At 41.1% G+C, this 18963-nt stretch overlaps 1 protein-coding gene across 1 annotated transcript in view; it reads left to right on the top strand.

Moving 5' to 3' along the window:
- Window positions 1-18963, top strand: part of fbln1 (fibulin 1) — a 150879-nt gene that overhangs the window by 105248 nt on the left and 26668 nt on the right. The window contains exons 15-16 of the mRNA XM_048607709.1: window positions 3738-3880; window positions 6808-6939. Coding sequence (XP_048463666.1) covers window positions 3738-3880; window positions 6808-6939 — 275 coding nt within the window. The remainder of the gene's footprint in view (window positions 1-3737; window positions 3881-6807; window positions 6940-18963) is intronic.

The following is an 18963-nucleotide window of genomic DNA, read 5'->3' as shown; positions in this document are numbered from 1 at the left end:
TTTTCTGAAGAAGGGTCTAGGCCCGAAACGTCAGCCTTCCTGCTCCTCTGATGCTGCTTGGCCTGCTGTGTTCATCCAGCTCTACACCTTGGTATCTTGGCAATGAAGGTGCAGCTCAAAAGTTACAGAATAAGTTAGACAAAACACGTTAGTAAAGTATGGTAGATAATTGCGAAATATTGAACTAATGGAAATCAAACAGAAGTATTCAATGAATGGTGCTGTAAAATCTACAGATGAAGTGAGGAAAGACCTAGGTCTAAGCTGATTGTCCAATTCAGAACTGCAATCAATAGAATGGCCTAGGAAAAACTGAAGAGTAAATGTCTAAGAAAGCCATTATTAAATTGCACAATGTTTTAGTCAAACAATACATTGAGTACTGGACCAAAAACAGAAAGCATTGGTGAAATTCAGTGGCTCTGGCAGCATCTGTGGTCAGAGAAATAGAGTTAATGTTTCAAGTCCAGCATGCCTCTCCTTTGGAACTCAGAGCCAGTTCTAGATGCTGAAAATGGAGGAATATATTCAGATGCTGGAAGTATTGCAGAGAAGAATTTGGTTTCAAGATTTGAGTTATAAGGAGAAGGCTTTGAGTTTTCTTTTTGCTTGAGATGAGAGATGATCCCCTACAGATTTTGAGGAATAATAGGGGAATGAAAGAAGTAAATTCAAAACTTGATTTTAACTTAGATTCTGAGCGAAGGATGAGGGGGAAATGGTTCAAATTAAGAAAAAAGTTACAGAGCGATCAATGCAAGGAAGTGATTCCTGGTTAAAAGACTGGGATCATTCAGGAAACAAATGTTTGCAGCCATGAAGTGACTTTAGCGACTCTCTGGATGAATGAACTATCCTGTAACCTTGTGGAGATATCAGTGTATATCTTGTTTGATTTTTTTGCATCAAAAAATTTGAGCTAGCAACTTGTTCTTGGCACTGTAAAGGCTGAAAATCTTGTACGTTGGAAGTAGAAGACTAATTTGGGTGAACACACAGGGTTTAATTTTACTAAAAATCAGCTAAGTGTCAATATAAGGGATTGTCATGGAGGATTTCTTTCTGTCATCTCTAGTGATTATCTCACAATTCTCTGCAGCTAATGTTGAACAGAGCACAGCATGCTGGGGTTATGTGGTACAATCTGGACTGTATGGCAAGGTTTCCCTAGATTGATCCAACTATCTGAATCCTATCTTCAGCGAGCCTATCATCTGCTCCAGCAGCTGAAAGAATGAGCTGTATTGCACTTATGCGCAAATTCAGTCCAGCACAGAAGTCTGTAAAGTATGATTCAATGAATATATTGCTTGACCTGCTCCCAATTAGTAAGGAGAACTTTGCAGGATTGACTAGTTTGGTTTGCCTTTGGTTTTAGTGCCTTGGTTGATGCTTGGGTGGTCCATCAGATTTCATTACTTTTAGATTCTATTGTGATTTTTATACAACTGAGTGACTTGCTAGGTCATTTTACAGGGCATTTAAGAATCAACCATATTGTTGTCGGTTTAGAGTCAGATGTAGGGCAGACTAGATGATAATGGCACATTTTATTCCCGAAAGAGCATTAATGAGTTTTTACGACAATGGATAACATCACCATTACTAAGATAAAATTGATTTTAAATTAGTTTTACTTGCACTGGCCTGGGCCTTTGGATTACTAATCCAGTCACATTATCAATATGCCATTGCCTCCTTACATTAATATCAAGGAATCTGAGTGAACTATTCAAATTCTTTTCATTGTTGCTTGTATTCGTTCATTATTCTAATTCCTGCCTGTAAGCTTTCATTTTCTTGAACATCTTTCTTTCCAGGCTGGGGCAACACTTTTCAGCAGGCAATGTGATGTCAGACAATATTATGGTGTTAACCTGATGCATTATTAGTACCAGAGATTTTGTACCAATACAGCAACTTTTCTTTCAAACTGCTATTAAGATGCAGCAATAGATGTAATTAGAAAATATTTCTTACTATTCTTCTCATAGAATGTATATTATGAATAGATTTTTAAAAATTTCTTTTATGGTTACTTTCATCTCCCCTTGTATTTCTGGTCCAATGAGAATAGTGTTAACATTACTCAATTCCTCTAACTCATTCAATTTTCTAAAAATCTGTGCATATAGCTTTTCAATCTAGTTTTTCCATTTTTTTTCTGATTTTATCAGGATTTGTTCATTAAATACTTTCCCTACTTAGCAGTGCTGTTGTTTTCAGTACTTTATCCTGAGTGCCATTAATCTCGTTTGCTTTTGCATATATACTCTTCCTGGTCGATCCCATCTTCAAGTATACTTCAAGTATACCACACTGCTCTTATAACCTTCCTGTGCTTATGTTCTGGTTTTGGTTTCTCTTCTTAATTCATTTTTCAAATGTCTGTACTTCAATCTTGATATTCATCTACTTTCACTTTTCTTCCACTTTTTGTAACATTTCAGTCATAACCCATGGTTTTTTGATCCCTTTTCCTCTTTAAAAACCTGATCCTGGTTTGCCCTTCCTTCCTTGACAGATTCTTTCATCTGTCTCCGTTGCTCATTTGTTTTGATATCCATGTCATTTCTAGCCAGTGTTTTATTTACATCATTTATAAATTCTTCATTTACTTTTTTCAGTCTCTCTAGGTTCCACCATTTTCTGCATATTTCAGTGGGATATTGTTTCCAGTTCCACAAGATTTTGATCTGAGTCTGCACTGACTTTACGCTGAGCCTTTGAGTTCTTCACACTATCCCTGTAGCTTCGTCCTCCCCTTACATACTGTAGTTGGAATCTTTCTGTATTACCAAACATTTTTCATATATATATGTATATATATATCGATATATATGTATGTATAATATAATATATCCTTTTATGATGCTTAAACCATGTATTTATTATCATGAATCCTGTTCTCCTGCATTTCTAATACAAGTGATTCTTGCTGATCCTCTTAATTAACTGGTCATATCGTGATATTTTAATTACTTTGAACCTATAGACTTCTTTCTAACCAACCAGATTGAACTCAATTAAATTTTCAATTCATTAAAATACATTTATATATAATGTCAGTCCCAGAAACAATTGTTTTTTTCAAGCATTCTGAACATGCTTTAATCACAAAGAGCAACTCCCTCTGTGCACATCAACCATCCTTCTGATGTTTCTGTGTGATGCAATAATTTTTGTTGAACTAGATCTGATTGGGCAAAGCTCTGTTCATTTCATCCTTATCATAAATCAGAAAAGGAGACCTTCACGTTCAGATCAATTACACTGTGCTATCTCCATCTAACTTGGTTGTCTAAGCTTTAAAAAATGTGTAGCAGCTGTTAACTTTGTGGAAAATTGTATAATAGATGGTTGCAAGTCAACTGCTAGTTTTACACCTTTCTTGATTTTGTTTCTAGTGTAACGTTTGAGTTCATTTAAAAGATTCCACAAGAACACAAGAGTCAGAAATAGGAAACACCACCCTGGGTGTGATAAAGGTCCATGCTCTGAAACTAGGTTTACAAAGAATATTGTCACCATTTTACACCATAACATAAAGTTAAGGTGTATCTCGACATTTTTAAATTCTTCATCTTGTTCAAGATGAAGTAAGAAACAAGTACAGCCTACCCAACTTCACTTGCAGTGAACCAGAATCTGCTGAAATAACAATCAGATTTAATAAAAAGTGAATTAAGGTGAATAGCTATTGCCTTTCTTCACTAACTGCTTTTTCTTCTTTACAGATTAAGAGTAGGCAGTACAGATACTGTTCGATGCATAAAGTCCTGCCGCCCGGGTGATACACGATGCATACTGGACTCTGTTAACACAGTGTCCTACACTGTAATTTCACTGCCTACCTACAGGGAATTCCTTGGACCAATAGGTGAGAACACTTAACGGGAATAAAGTTACTTTTGTACAGGACTTGACCTATCATTAAGGCAATTAATGTGTGTGGGAACATGAAATCAATTGCATTGAGACCTAGTGTAACTTTGATGGGGTGTGATGCTCTGCCAATCACTTCATGTGTAGCCTACATGGTGATAAAGGAAAGCTGTGAGTCAACGCTATCAAGATGTCACACAACCCAATCAGCTGACGTGATGCAAGGATACTAAATCTGAGCCATTCAGGTCTAGAAAATTCATTTGTACATTATGTGGCAAACAATGAAGCTGCAAGACAAGCTCTGCATTAATGTTTATTAAAGTTATAGGTAAGGCATCTGTGAATAACTTCTATTATTGCAAAGTGTCCAGAACTCCTCTGAAGTGTTTGGAGATGATATGGTGAGTTTGTGGATTTGGCAGGATTTTTGCTGCATCCCCAGGAAGGGCAAAGGATCAGATGATCTCTGTACACAGAGGCAGCAATTAAAAGGGGAGCAGCAGTGACAGTTGCGATGTAGACTGCATGATTTTACATTTTGGCTTTTGAGTAATTAGCTTGTGGACTTTAGTTTTTAAGTTAGTAGCATTTGGGTTTTAAGTGTGTCTGAAGTTAATTGGAAATTATTTCAGCAGCCGTGGTGATTTCTTACAAAACTGTTTTTGAGGCCTAATTTTAGAATTAATGGATTCTTATTAGTACCGTTTTACAAGATAAATAAGCTCTAGAATAGAAGGTCAGAAGAGGGTTTTTTTAAGCTTAAAGGAAATAACAACAGCTTGGAGACAGAGAATTTTTTTGTGTTATTTTGCACAGTCCTATGAATTACTCTGATGTAGATGCTTATATACACCAGTGCTCCTGAGAAAGGAAGGATATAGTGAAATTAGATTACCTTGGAGTAAACTGTTAGTGATCATAACAAACCAGAGTTTTGGGATAAAACCCTGAAGAGGCCACTTAAAACTGAGAAACCTTAAGCTCAGGAATGTAATGGTTCCAGGAAGACATTATCTACAGTTCCAGTATATAAGTTATGTCATGAGTGACTTAAACTTGCTGAGGTATGAAGATGCATCCACTGATCCAGATCACATATATGAGATTATAAGACCTCTTATGGCACTGCTGCCTGGTTTTGGGTCCAGACTCTGAAAGTTATCTCCTAAGGCCATTTGCACTCACGCCCTTCTGAGGGTTGTCCTTAAGGGCAATCTGGCTGCTATGTAGAACCATAACATCTCTCCTATTGCCCATTTCCACCACTAATAACTGCAGAAACAGATATGTCCCTCTGGAACACTGTCTCTGCCAAGTGCTTAGGGCAGAGGCAACTGGCAGCATAAACAAGAAGCCATTAGCAAGGAACTTAAATTAATAAACCTTACAACAGTTGCTAAACCTTACCAGCATTGATAAATCTGAATAATGCTTAATACTCTATTGTTTATATAAATCCATATTCAAAGCACTGCTTCCCCCATGCCCCCAAACTCCCATATGAATCTAATTCTCTGCTAATTTAGTCTATACCTCACTCATGCATAGTCTCCTGACTGTATACCCTTACTGACCAATGTTAGTTTCAGATGAAATTATTCATCTATTTATATTGCCCCAAGCTTACATTTTTGCCACCATGAAACCTTTGAAGTGATACATTCAGAAGAAAAATGGCCAGGTTGCCCACGAGCACTAAGCCCTGCTGCCTCAAGTTCCAATGTCTGTAGAGCAAAATAACAACCTCAAATTTACTGATATTGGTGATGGACACACTTCTCTCAAGAACAGCCGTGTCACTGACCTACTGCTGGTATCATAATGAGAACTGTTTACAGTTTTGGTCTCCTATGTGAAGAAGGATATGAATGTGTTGGAGGCAACTCAGAGAAGGTTTATTAGGTTAATAGTATGGAATAGGTGGGTTGTTCTATGAGGAAAAGTTAGATGGTTAGATTTGTTTGAGTTCACAAGAGTAAGAGGCAACGTGATTGAAGATCATTTAAGATCCCTGAAGGGTCTTATTAGGGAATAGGATATTTCCTCTTGTTGGGAGAATGTATAACTAGGGGTCTCTGTTTAAAGAAAGTGGATTATGCATTAAGATTGACAACAATCTAAGGAGATTTTTGTTTCTTTTGGAGGGTTGTGTGTTTTTAGTATTTTCTTTCTAAAAGGTAGAGTAAGAAGCATCCTTGAATATTTTTAAAGTAGTGGTAGACAGATTCCTGATTAGCAAGGAGGCAGCAAATTATCAGGTTTAGAAGTGAATATGGAGTAATCACTCAGCCATGATTTCATTGAATGGCAAAGGGGCTAAGTGACCAACTCACAATTTGCATGATCATATAGAACAGTGATGGGAGGTAAGCAAGGCTTCTTAAGTGGAACCTTGTTACAATGGAGTTGTGATCTCTTGGGAAAGATTTTTGAACAGGAAGTTGTCTCTTTCAACAGTATTTGAGAGGAAATTGGGAATGACACTTTAAATGAAATTTACCCAATACCAGTTCAAAGTACAAAAACAACATAAGTGAAGAATACAAGATGAAAGAGAAAATACAAATAGATATCTTTCAAGATAAATAAAAATTGAAAAACTGGGATGTGTAATTGAGGCACTGGTACCATTTGTCTCAATGAAGTCCTGAACTCAAATAATTCTATTGCAGAAAAATTCTTGTCTCAGTTTGCTCAAATGAAGTCAGCTGGTGATGCAGTACAATGGGACTATTCAGATATTGTGACAGTTTATTCTGTCTACACTTCCAGACTTTGCCTGCTTTTATTTCACTCCTTTTATGCAATGTGGTGACATGGCAACAGAGTACAGGCAGAGAACCTGTGTCTTATCAAACTCTCAGAAATATCTGCAAGGGGCACAGACAAGAGTAATTGACATTAGGCTTCCTTTTTCAGAAATCATATTCCTCCGAGCAGCATCTCCAGCTTTTCCCAGTGTCCAGCCAGAGATTGTGTTTCGCATCACTGAAGGAAATATACGCAATTCCTTCGACATTATCAAACGATATGAAAATGCTGTTACAATTGGTAAGTAATGTTGCTCGTTTTTCCCTTTCAGCTTGCAATTGCAGTCAAACTGAGGAATGTCACATCCAGAGTCAAAAAGAAAGAATTTTAACTCAAGCTGACTGGTGAGAATATTGTGCAAGAATTATGGCCCCAGTCTAGCTCAAACCCTTCCCATCAACCTTTTAATTGGGCTTGATGTTAACCATCTGACTCTCCTGCCTGACTTGAGTGGGAACCTCATTAATATGTTCTCATCAGGATTCTTCAACATCCACAGGACTCAATGACAATGGTCTACTGAACCAGGAACCCATGAAGGGTAGAGGTCCTGGTAAAACCTGGAAGAAAGGAAAACTCAATCCTCCTTAAGATGAATCGATGTTTCTTTCATGGTGTCAGGCTGAAGTGGGGGTCTTTTACGATGGCCCCCAGAAAGATTGGTTGCTGTTCACCTGAATTCCCCATGTCTCAGCCCCAAAGATGCCCTAAATGCTTTCCCCTTAGATCAGCACTGTCCTATAGTTTGGACCTGTCGGTTTCCACTTTATTGGGCAGGCAGATGGCTATTGGGAAGAGAACAAGATGTGGCCTTTAAAATCAGCAGATGGTCTCCATGAAGACTAAAGTTTGGGTAAGATATCAGCTTCCACCTGCAAATTAATTGCTGCATTTTGTAGTAATAAGGTGTCTCTTAATTTTCATAGTGAGTTCAGCTTGAATTACTATTAATATAGAGATAGATTTGGAAGTTATTTATTGCTGATAGCTCACAAACCTTTATTTATTTATTCATTGTTCATCAAGTATTCAGTTTCAGATCCTCCAAATTTAAATTCTTTTCAGCATAGATAATCTCATTTTTAATTTATTTCAAGTTGTATATTTGAATCTTGAAATAAATGGTGCAGATGGAGGTCCTAAATTGAATCCTTTGGCATCGTTGTCCTTATTACAACCAAAGGTTAAGGTAGTGGTGCCAATGAAAAGTGAGGTCAAACAAGTGAACATGCATGGATTCTCAGCTTGGATAGTCTGCTTGCTCTAATTATTAGAAATAGAACAGTAATGTGAGTATTGGGAGCAAGAATAGAAGTCTGTCTGTACTGTATTTAAATTGTTATTGCCTGGAATTTCTTGTTTGGGTTTAAATGATCTCTCATAGTAACTGGGCGGAAGTAAGTGATAAAAACCTGGTGAAATAATGAAAAGATGGCCCTATTTATTGTTTCTTTGAAGATTCTGATTCTGGAGGAGAATACCTTCTAATTAGCATCACATTGTTGCATACGTGTTAGATATTCAGGTGAAAACTAATCTTTTCTGTTATAACCTGCAAAGGAAGAATGGCGTCACATTTTACAGCCATGTTTAAAGCCTCAGTTTGAAATGTTATATATACTTGCCCTTGCTAAGTTTTTTTTAGTTTTTGGTTAGCTTGTTAGCTTTTTGAAATTGACAAGAGCAGTCAACCGGGTCAACAGTCAATTAACATGGAGCTGGACAAACACAGCAGGTCAGACAGCATCAGAGGAGCAGGAAAGTCAACATTTCAAGCCAGAACCCTTTGTCAGTACTGAGGACAGGGAGGGGAGCCCAGAAATAAATACAGGGAGGGGGTGGGTCTGGGAAAAGGTAGGTGGGATGGTGATAGGTTGATGCAGGTAAGAGGTTATGGTGATTGGTCAGTAGGAAGGGTGGAGCAGATAGGTGAGTAAGAAGATGGACAGGTTAGGTCAGGTTAGGGAGGTGGGGCATGGGCTAAGGCCGGGGCGAGAGGAATTTTGAAGCTGGTGAAGTCAATATTCAGGCCATTGGGCTATAAGCTCCCAAGGCGAAATATCAGATGTTGTTTCTGCAGTTTACGTTTGGCCTCACTTTGACAGTGGAGCAGACCGAGGATGGACAAGTTGCTGGGGGTGTGGGTGTGGGAATTAAAATGAATGGCAACCAGAAGGTCAAGTTGGTTGGTGCATGCAGAGTGCAGATGCTCCATGAACCGGTCCCCTAGTCTGCATTTGATCTCCCGATATAGAGGAGACTACATCGGGAGCAATGGATACAGTAGATAAGGTTGGATGAGATGCAGGTGAATCTCTGCCAGATCTGGAAGGATTGCTTGGGGCCTTGGACAGAAGTGAGAGGGGAGGTGTAGGGCCAGGTGTAGCACCTCCTGCGGTTGCAGGTAAAGGTATGCGATGTGATGGAGAGGTTGATGGGGAGGATTGAGCTGACAAGGCAGTCACAAAGTAAAAGTGGATAGGGGTGGAGAAGGAAATATCTTTCTGGTGGTGGGGTCAGATTGTAGGTGGTGGAAATGTCGGAGGATGATGCGTTGGATTCGGAGGTTGGTGGGGTGGTACATGAAGATTAGGGGGACTCTATCCTTACTGTTGTTGGGGAAAGGATGTTTGAGGGCAGAAGTGCAGGAAATGGGGAGATACGGTTGAGGGGATCCTTAATTACAGAGGAGGAGAAACTACGGTCTCTAACTTAGGAGGATATCTGGGATGTTCTGGAACGCCTCATCCTGGGAGCAGAGGAACAGAGAGTATAGAATAGCATTTTTGAGGGATGGTGGGTGAGAGGAGGCGTAGTCGAGGTAGTTGTGGGAGTCAGTGTGTTTGAAATGGATGTCAGTGGTGAGTCAGTTTCCGGAGATGGAGACGGAGAGGTCCAGGAAAGGGAAGGAGGTGTCAGAAATGGTACAGGTGAATTTGAGGTTGGGGTGGAAGATGTTGGCGAAGTTGATGAATTGGTGAATCTCCTCGCGGGAAAGGAGAAAGAGGTGAGGGATGGTGCTGGTGTAATTGTTGAAGAGGGACTTTTTCACGATTCCTACAAAGAGGCAACCATAGCTCGGGCCCACGCAGGTGCCCATGGTCACCTCTTTGGTTTGTAGGAAGTGGGAGGAATCAAAGGAAAAATTGTTGAGGGTGAGGATTAAGAATGCCCTCAACCACATCTCCCCCATTTCCTGCACTTCTGCTTTCAAATCCCCTCCCCCCAACAACAATAAGGATAGAGTCCCTCAAGCCCTCACGTACCACCCCACCAACCTTTGAATCCAATGCATCATCCTCCGACATTTCTGCCACCTACAATCAGATCCCACCACCAGGAAGATATTTCCCTCCCCAACCCTGTCCGCTTTCCGCTTTCCACAGGGACCGTTCACTCTGTGACTCCCTCATCAGTTCCACACTCCCCACCAACCCTTTCACCACACCCGGTACCTTTCCCTGCAACCGCAACAGGTGCAACACCTGCCCCCATACCTCCCCTCTCACCTCTGTCCAGGCCCCAAAAAATCCTTCTGAATCCGGCAGAGATTCACCTGCACCTCATCCAACATGATTTATAGCATCTGTTTCTCCCGATGTGGTCTCCTCTATATCAGGGAGACCAGATGCAGGCTAGGGGATCAGTTTGTGGTGCATCTGTGCTCTGCACGTACCAACCAACCCAACCTTCCGGTTGCCATCCATTTTAATTCCCCCTCCCACCCCCCACCCTCTGGTGACATGTCCATCCTTGGCCTCCTCCACTGTCAAAGTGAGGCCAAATGTACACTGGAGGAACAATGTTGGATATTTTGCCTTCAGAGCTTACAAGGGCCTGAATATTAACATCAACAGCTACAAAATCCCTCTAGCCCCAGCCTAATCCCATGCCCCACCTCCCTGACCTGACCAAACCTGTCCATCTTCCTACTCACCGATCCGCTCCACCCTTCCTACTGACTGATCACTATAACCCCTTACCTGCATCCACCAATCATTATCACACTTACCTTTCCCCAGACCCACTCCTCTCCCTCTATTTATTTCTGTGCTCGCCTCCCCCTCCTCAGCCCTGGCAAAGGATTCTGGCTTGAAATGTTGACTTTCCTGCTCCTCTGATGCTGTCTGACTTGCTATGTTTGTCCAGCTCCATGTTTATTGGTTCTGGCTTCAAGCATATGCAGTCCTCGCTGTCTCCTAGTCATTAACAACCTGGTCTACAGATTGGATCCAGCAGAAGCATCGGAAAATGAGAAGAAAGAATAGTTTAGACATCCATAGAAAATGTGAGGGAACAGCTGAATAGTTTAGCCTCACTTTTTAATTGGTTGTAATAAAAGGTAAAACATTATTACTTCTAGTCTATTTATGCTATTTATAGTGGTTCTAGTCATACAGGAAAGGTTATATTTAATGTTGTTCTCAGATTGATTCATGTTATGTAACTGCTGATAAGGTAATGAGCAAGGAAGACGGCTAGACTGAGGTTCAGTAGTCTATGTGGAATTGTGGAAGTGGAGTTAGGAAAATAGTGTGGACTTTCAAAGTGTGGGAGCACTTCCTACATGTATTGAGTTATATTGCCCTTTTCAGACGAGACAAGGTAATCTTCCAAGTAATAATTTTCCTTATGTTGTGTTCCATGATCTACCAGTTCTAAAGCAGTTAGGTATGTACCTGACATCTACAGCACCCCACTTGTGCTATCTTCCCTCTTGCCAGAGGATTCCCAGCATTAGCGCCATACTTAAAATGCAGTTGTGCACCAGGTCAAATGCTGTTAGTGCAGAGCTAGCCTGCACAATTCCCTTTTCTCATGAATTGCCCTGTAGATGGCGGATAGAGGGAAGTTAGCTCCACACTTTGCTGACAGTGACCTGTTTTAGTGGATAAGGAGGTGCAGAGTAGGGCTGCCATCGTTCCTCAGCACTGCCACAGGGCACCATGCCATCAGATCCCACCAACCTGGTCTAAAATTGCCACTTCGGTCAGTGAGGTGCCAACAGGCCAAAGGAACACCCAGAAATGCCACTAGAAGGTCAGTGACTCCTTGTGCTCTTGTGCCACCGTCTTCTCTTTGCTACATCACACTCACTCTAACTTCATTATTGCACCCACTTTCCACCAAAGCTCATGATTTACCATTCTCACTAATTCACACAACATCTTCTGTCACTCATTGTCACCCATGCCAATACCCAGTCTATGAACCCTGCATGCCCTCTGTGATGCCAACTCACTCAGTCAGGACACCATCTTCCCCCAACCTGCACCAACACTACAGCTGTGCCACCACCTTCATGTCATTCAATCTGTCCCATGGTCTCATTCCATGAGAAAGCAGCCCACATTAGGGCTGAGTCAGTCAAGATAGACTCTGGGTTGCTTGACATTCATCTCCTCATCCACTCCTAGGACTTAGCAGGAGAGGACCATAACCATTCATGTGGTGAAGACAAAACCTCCATGTCCCAGCAACAAAGACAGAATCATTGTCTGTTGTTTTGCTGCTCTCCCATTATCTCCACTGGGAATGTACTCTAAAAATGCCTGAACCTCCACCCCTATTCCATAACTCATTGTCCCTTGTGTCTCCTGCACATACCAGTCTGTACAATTTCAACCATCGAGAGGGTAGCCCTGCAAACATCTCCTGCTTCACCTCCGAGGGAAAAGAACCACAGGTTCCTCAGAGGACACACCAGCATGACTGCCTTTGGCACATCCCACTGACAACTTGGCAGGTTTGTTAGCTAGATTAAAGTCAAGAACACATGCTGGTGAGCATATCACTGCCACATCTGTTAATGCAATGGTTTTAATTTTCCAAAACTCCAAATATCCCATTAGATTCGAAGATTGCAAATGTAACTCCTTTATTGAAATGAGAGGGAGACAGGAAGCAGGAAACAGGTTAATGAAGATCTGTCATAGGGAAATGTCAGAAGCTGTTATTAAAGAAATTATAGTGGGCACTTGAATAAGTTGAAAGTAATCAGGCAGAGTCAACATAGTTTTGTAAAAGAGAAATCATGTTTATCAATCAACTGAAGTTCTTTGAGGAAGCAACATGTGCTGTGGACAAAGGGGAACAGTCAGGTGTATTAGACTTCCAGAAGGCATTTGATTACATGCCACATCAAATGTTATTGTGGCAAATAAAAGCCAATTGCATAGGGGATAGCATATTAGCATGGACCGAACATCGACAGCTAACAGGAAGCAGACAGTAGGCAAAAACTGCCTGTCAAGTAGAGCTGGATATCAACTCATAGTAGAGGAACTTGGTAAACTTATTGACTTGGTTATCTTGGCTAAAATGTTAGATGCTGTTGCTATTACACTTAAACTCATTGAGCACGGCAAATTGGCACTTCTATAGCACCTGCATGAAGTTTTCTGTTTCTGTCTGAGATGAGCTGGGGGTGGGGGGGGGGGGGGAGCTGATACTGTGTCAAGATGTGAATGATGTCACAATGATATAAAATATGGATGATTGTTTCTTTGAATTCCATCGGCTAATTTAGTACTGAGATTTTCATGTGCTGAAATAGTTTTATAATCAGACCAAAAACAGATTTGTAATGGTCATGGGCATCAGACAGGTTTCATAAAGCCAATGTTGATTAAACATAACCTAGCACGAGTTGCAATTAGTACTTTGCCCACTTGTAATGAAACCAATCAGGCCCCCGATGGGAGTTGCAAAAAGCCCTCATTTGTTATTTTCATTTATGCTATCTGTTAATCCAGAGACCCAGGAAATGTTCTGGTGACCTGGGTTTGAATCCGGCCACAGTAGATGGTGGAATTAAGAGTCTAATGATGGCCGTTGACAATTGTCAGGAAAAATCCACTTGGTTCATTAATGTCTTTTCGGGAAGGAATCTGTTACTCTTACCTGGTCTGGTCTGCATGTGACTCCAGATCCACAGCAATGTGGTTAACTCTTAACTGCCCTCTGGGCAATTAGAGATGGGCAATAAGTGCTGCCTAGCCAGCATCACCCACGTGCCATTAATGAATATAAAAGAAAAATATGGAGGTGAAACTATTACCTATCAACGATCAACCCTGAACACATTGAACTCAGCAGACAGATTACAAGCAAGCTGCTATTTTAAGAAGTTCTCTGTTATGCAGAGCAGAGGGAAGGATCATAGACCGAGAACTCAAACGGAGAAGGCTCTCTCTCAGTCTCTCCAGAAGAAAAGCACCAAGTTACAGCAGTGACTAAAAACAATCTAGAAACTTAGAACTCAAAACAAAATACTGTAATATTCATTAATGACAGTCCAAGAATCCAATTAACCATTTTTGTCTCAGGTTAAAGCATTACACTTCAAAGATATCCAAAGAATTAAACTATGTTTTTTAAAAATTTTCTTTTTCTTCTGGACCCTACTCCCTTTTTAATATTAAATGTGTGTGTACTTCTTTTATTCACTCATGTAATGTGGGCATCACAGATTTCCCCTGATTCTCTGACTCCAGTCTTACATGTGAGTTTCTGTGAGTGTTCGTGAGAAGCCCCAAGTGCCTGCACAAAGGCCACATCCTTAATGTTCCAGTCTTTTAATTTTTCTCTTGGCAAAATTGCTTTCTCTTAGCTCAAGAAAGCATTGTGATTGGTTCCTTCCTGCTCGAGTAAGCATGAGTTAACTATATTTTCAATTGGAGAGAGATAGAGCCTGTGCTAAAAACAAAGCTCAAACCTTTGCCATGACCAAACAAGAAAGTTGGAAAGAGGGAAGCCAGCTCATTGTTTCTCACCTGATTTTAACAGTGATACAAAAATTGTGATTGTGTACAAGAACAAGGTGACCATAGCAATTGCAGCAACTGTCAAGACATCTCATTGCTGAAAAACATTTTCCTGAAATGCCTCTGTCAAACTGCAGTTCCTGGCTGAACATATCTACCTGAATCTAGGTGCAGTTTCAGAAATAGAAGATCTATAATTGACATGACCTTCTCAGTCTGGCAGTTGCAAGAAAACTGTTGTAAACATATTGTTGAGATACTTTGTATCACTCTTATTGAACTCACCAAGGAATTTTACCACTTGAGTGGATGTATGATGGGTAAGCAAAGAGGTGGAACATCAGACCCCATTTTCCACAATGGAGTAAAACACAGCATTGTGTTGTAGCACTGATACTTGTTGACACAGGGCAGAATTTTATTGGTGTCTGAGCAACGTAGGCTACACTAGGCACACATGCCTTTTGTTCATTGGCATCCAACATTTGCCAATCCCTCATGACCACCTTGGCACATCTCTAATCTACTTGCAGGCTGCTTGGGGAGCACAGACTTGCATTGCAGGGCACACCAGTGACCAGCAGTGGAAGGACACTTTGTGCACAGGGACAGGTCCCCAGCTTATGTATTGGACCATATCTCAAAGTTGCCTGATTGTTCACTTAATATCTACCTGCATGCTCATAGCATCCGTGACTTGCTTTGCCTTACCACACCTTGTCATTCCAGTTAGCAAATTGGCTTCAGCCAGATGCAAACATACCAGCACTGCCATATAGATATGCTCACAATGAGACTGCCTAGGATCTGTCTGGGGCTGCGGATGGGGTGATGAACGTGGGGGTGGTTGTGGGGATGGAGATATCTTGTTGTACAGCATCCCAAAATATTAATCTAGCATCTAAAGCAAATTCATTTAAGCATATACCAGCTGCGTGCACAGCAAACACACTGCAATTTCTTCAACCATGGGACCATGTCTGTCAGGGGTCTTGGTATCATCAGTCACTGGCACAATAGCCATGTAGTACAGGAGCTTTGTCAGTCAGTCATCAGCTTTGGATATTCACGGTCAGGGGTTCTGTCTGAGGAGTGGGCAATCTTCAGTCCTGTAGGGCCAGCACCAGCAGTAATAGGAATGGTGTATCATCAGCTGGGGAGCTGTTCCATTGATGATGCATGGCAAGGTGGAGATTGAACTGTGTGTGAGGGATGCCTTTGGGGTGAGGTAGGTAATTAATGAGGTGTGGTTGGTAAGATACAGCTAGAAATCTTTTATGCTTCAAGGCGAGAGTCCCTCCAAAAGGGTTGATGCTGTCCTCACTAAGAAAAAAAAATCAAGATACAGCCCATAATCTTCTGCCTTCAAGTCATCTACACTGGGTGTTTACCTACATCCCAGAATGAACAGAAAGCAGTGCAGTGTTGTTCACCTGAGATCCAAGTCAAAGATACACCAAATTCTCATTAGAGAGTTGATTTACACTAACAATGCTACACCAATTTTCCATACTGTGGAGTACTGCAACAACAATTGGAACTGTCTGTAAAAACTTTAGTTTGACAATCAAAATCAGGCATACAAATGCTGCCAAGCTGCTACCTATCATACGTGAAAATGCGAAGCTGTAGGCTTCACATATCTTAACTCTACAATCACCAGCAATTTGCCACCTGATATTGAAGTCAATGTGATGCTTCACAAAATCCGCAGCTGTTATGTCCAAGCTGAGCACAACAGTGTAGAAAGCAACCTGACGAAGAATACCAAATTGCAAGTTGACCAGTCCTGCATCCTCAACACACTTCTCTACAGTGGTAAGATCTAGGTAAAATTTGCTACTTAGAAGAATAGGCTGAACAGTTTCCACTTTCATTAACTCAGACTTCTACTTGGCATCTCTTGGGAAGGTAATTCTGAAATCATCAAATCATGCTAATCACATTAGCATGGAGTTCTGCTAATCCCATGGATGTCCATGCCTCTGCTACAGAACTTTGGAAGAGATAGGCACAAACAAACAGCTCAGCCAGTCAAAAAGAGAGTCCAAAGAAAATAAAGACAAATTGTGCACTGTCCTAGCCCACTACCATCCTCTATAGCATCAAGTTATAGAGGTCTACATCATGGAAACAGGCCCTTCGGCCCAACTTGCCCATGCCGCCCAGTTTTCACAATTTAAGCTCATCCCATTTGTCTGCATTTGGTCCATATATTGCCATACCTATCCCATCCATGTACCTGTCTAAATGTTACCTGAATAACAAGATTGTATTCGATCCACCACTACCTCTGGCAGCCCTTTTCAGACACTCACTACCCTCTCTGTGTGTAAAAATTGCCCCCCTGGACTCTTTTGTGTCTTTCCTCTGTCACCTTAAAACTATGCCGTCTAGTTTTAGACTCCCCTACCATGGGGAAAAGCTGTCAGCTATCTACCTTATCTGTTCCTCTCATGATTTTATATACCTCTATAAGGTCAACCCTCAGCGTCCTACACTCCAGTGAAAGAAGTCCCATCCCATCCAACCTTGCCTTATAACTCAAACCTTCCAGTCCAGATTTACTAGCATCCTAGTAAATCTTTTCTGCCCTCTTTCTAGTTTAAAAATATCCTTTCTGTAGTATGGTAACCAGACTGCATCAGTACTCCACATGTGGCCTCATCAATATCTTTCACAGCTGCAATAAGAGGCTCCAACTCCTACACTCAATGTTCTGACTGATGAAAGCTAGCATGCCAAAATCCTTCTTCATCGCCTGTCTACCTGTGACTCTATTTTCAAGGAGCTATGAACCTGTACCCCTAGATCTCTTTATTCTATAACTGTCCCCAAGGCCCTACCATTGGTGTGTAAGTCATGCCCTGGTTTGTCTTACCAAAATACAACACTTTGCATTTATCTAAATTAAACTCCATCTGCCATTCCTCAGCCCACCGGCCCAGTTGATCAAGATCTCACTATATTCTCAGATAATCTTCTTCACTATCTACTATACCACCAATCTTGGTGTCATCCACAAACTTACTAACCATACCTCCTAAATTCTCATCTAAATCATTTATATAAATGACGAATAACATTGGACCCTGCACCAATCCCTGTGGCACACCACTGGTCACAGGTCTCCAGTCTGAAAAACAACCCTCCACCACCACCCTCTGTCTTCTACTGTCAAGCCAATTTTGTATCCAATTGGCTAGCTCTCCCTCGATCCCCTGAGATTTAACCTTACTCAACCATCCACCATGTGGTATCTTGTCAAAGGCCTTGCTAAAGTTCATGTAGACAATGTCTACTGCACTGCCCTCATCTACTTTCTTGATCACCCCTTCAAAAAACTCAATCAAATTTGTGAGATATGATTTCACATACACAAAGCCTTGCTGACTTTCCCAAATGATTCCTTGCCTCTCCATATGCCTGTAGACCCTGTCTCTTAGAATTCCCTCTAACAACCTACCCTCCATGGATGTTAGGCTTACCGGTTTATAGTTTGTAGGCATTTCCCTGCAACCTTTCTTAAATAATGGCACAACATTAGCCACCCTCCAATCTTCGGGCGCTTCATCTTTGGCTATCAATGGTACGAATATCTCCCCTCGGGAACCGGCAATTTCCTTCCTAGCCTGCCACAAAGTCTTGGGATACGCTTCATCAGGTTCTGGGGATTTATCTACGTTAATGCATTTTAAGACTTCCATTACCTCTTCTTCTGTAATGTGGACACCAGTCAAGACATTACTATTTATTTATCCAAATTTCCTAGTATCCATACCTTTCTTAATGGTAAATGCTGATGAGAAATATTCATTTAGGATCTAGCCATCTCTTGTGACTCTGCATGTAGATGACCTTGTTGATCTTTAAGAGGCCCTATCCTCTTCTTAGTTACTCATTTACCCTTCATGCACTTGTAGAATCTCTTTGGATTCTCTTTTACCTTATCTACCAAAGCTATCTCATGTCGCCTATTAGTCCTCTTGATTTCTCTCTTAAGTGTACCCCAACACCCTTTATACTCCTGAAGGAATTCACTTGATCCCGGCTGCCTCTACATGTCATATGCCTCTTTCTTTTTCAAGACCAGCACCTCAATAACTCTAATCATTCAAGGTTCCTTACTCCTGCCAGCCTTGCCCTTAACTCTAACAGGAACAATGTACTGTCTGCCTTTTTATTTCTCAGTTCCACCCATACAGACTCAGTGAACAAACCCTCAAGAATGTCTTCTCTCAGTATTGATGTGCTGTTCACCCTAATTTTAAACACGATGTGATGTACTTCTTAATCAAAAGTGCAATATCAACAAGAGGCATCCAAGTCAGACTGACCTCCAAGGTGCAAACAATTGAATTACAAGACTGGCAAATTCCACCAAAGGAAGCAGTCTGTACCTGCATGCAACAAGATGTAGACAGATTCGGAGTAAGGCACATAACATTCATGCCAACGACATCCCAGACAATGATTGTCTTCATCAAGAGACAGCCTG

The sequence above is a fragment of the Rhincodon typus genome, chromosome 18 (assembly GCF_021869965.1).
Source record: "Rhincodon typus isolate 14 chromosome 18, sRhiTyp1.1, whole genome shotgun sequence".
NCBI classification, from domain to species: domain Eukaryota; kingdom Metazoa; phylum Chordata; class Chondrichthyes; order Orectolobiformes; family Rhincodontidae; genus Rhincodon; species Rhincodon typus.
Note: the sequence above shows the minus strand (reverse complement) of the source record. Positions and strands in the feature narration are given on the sequence as shown.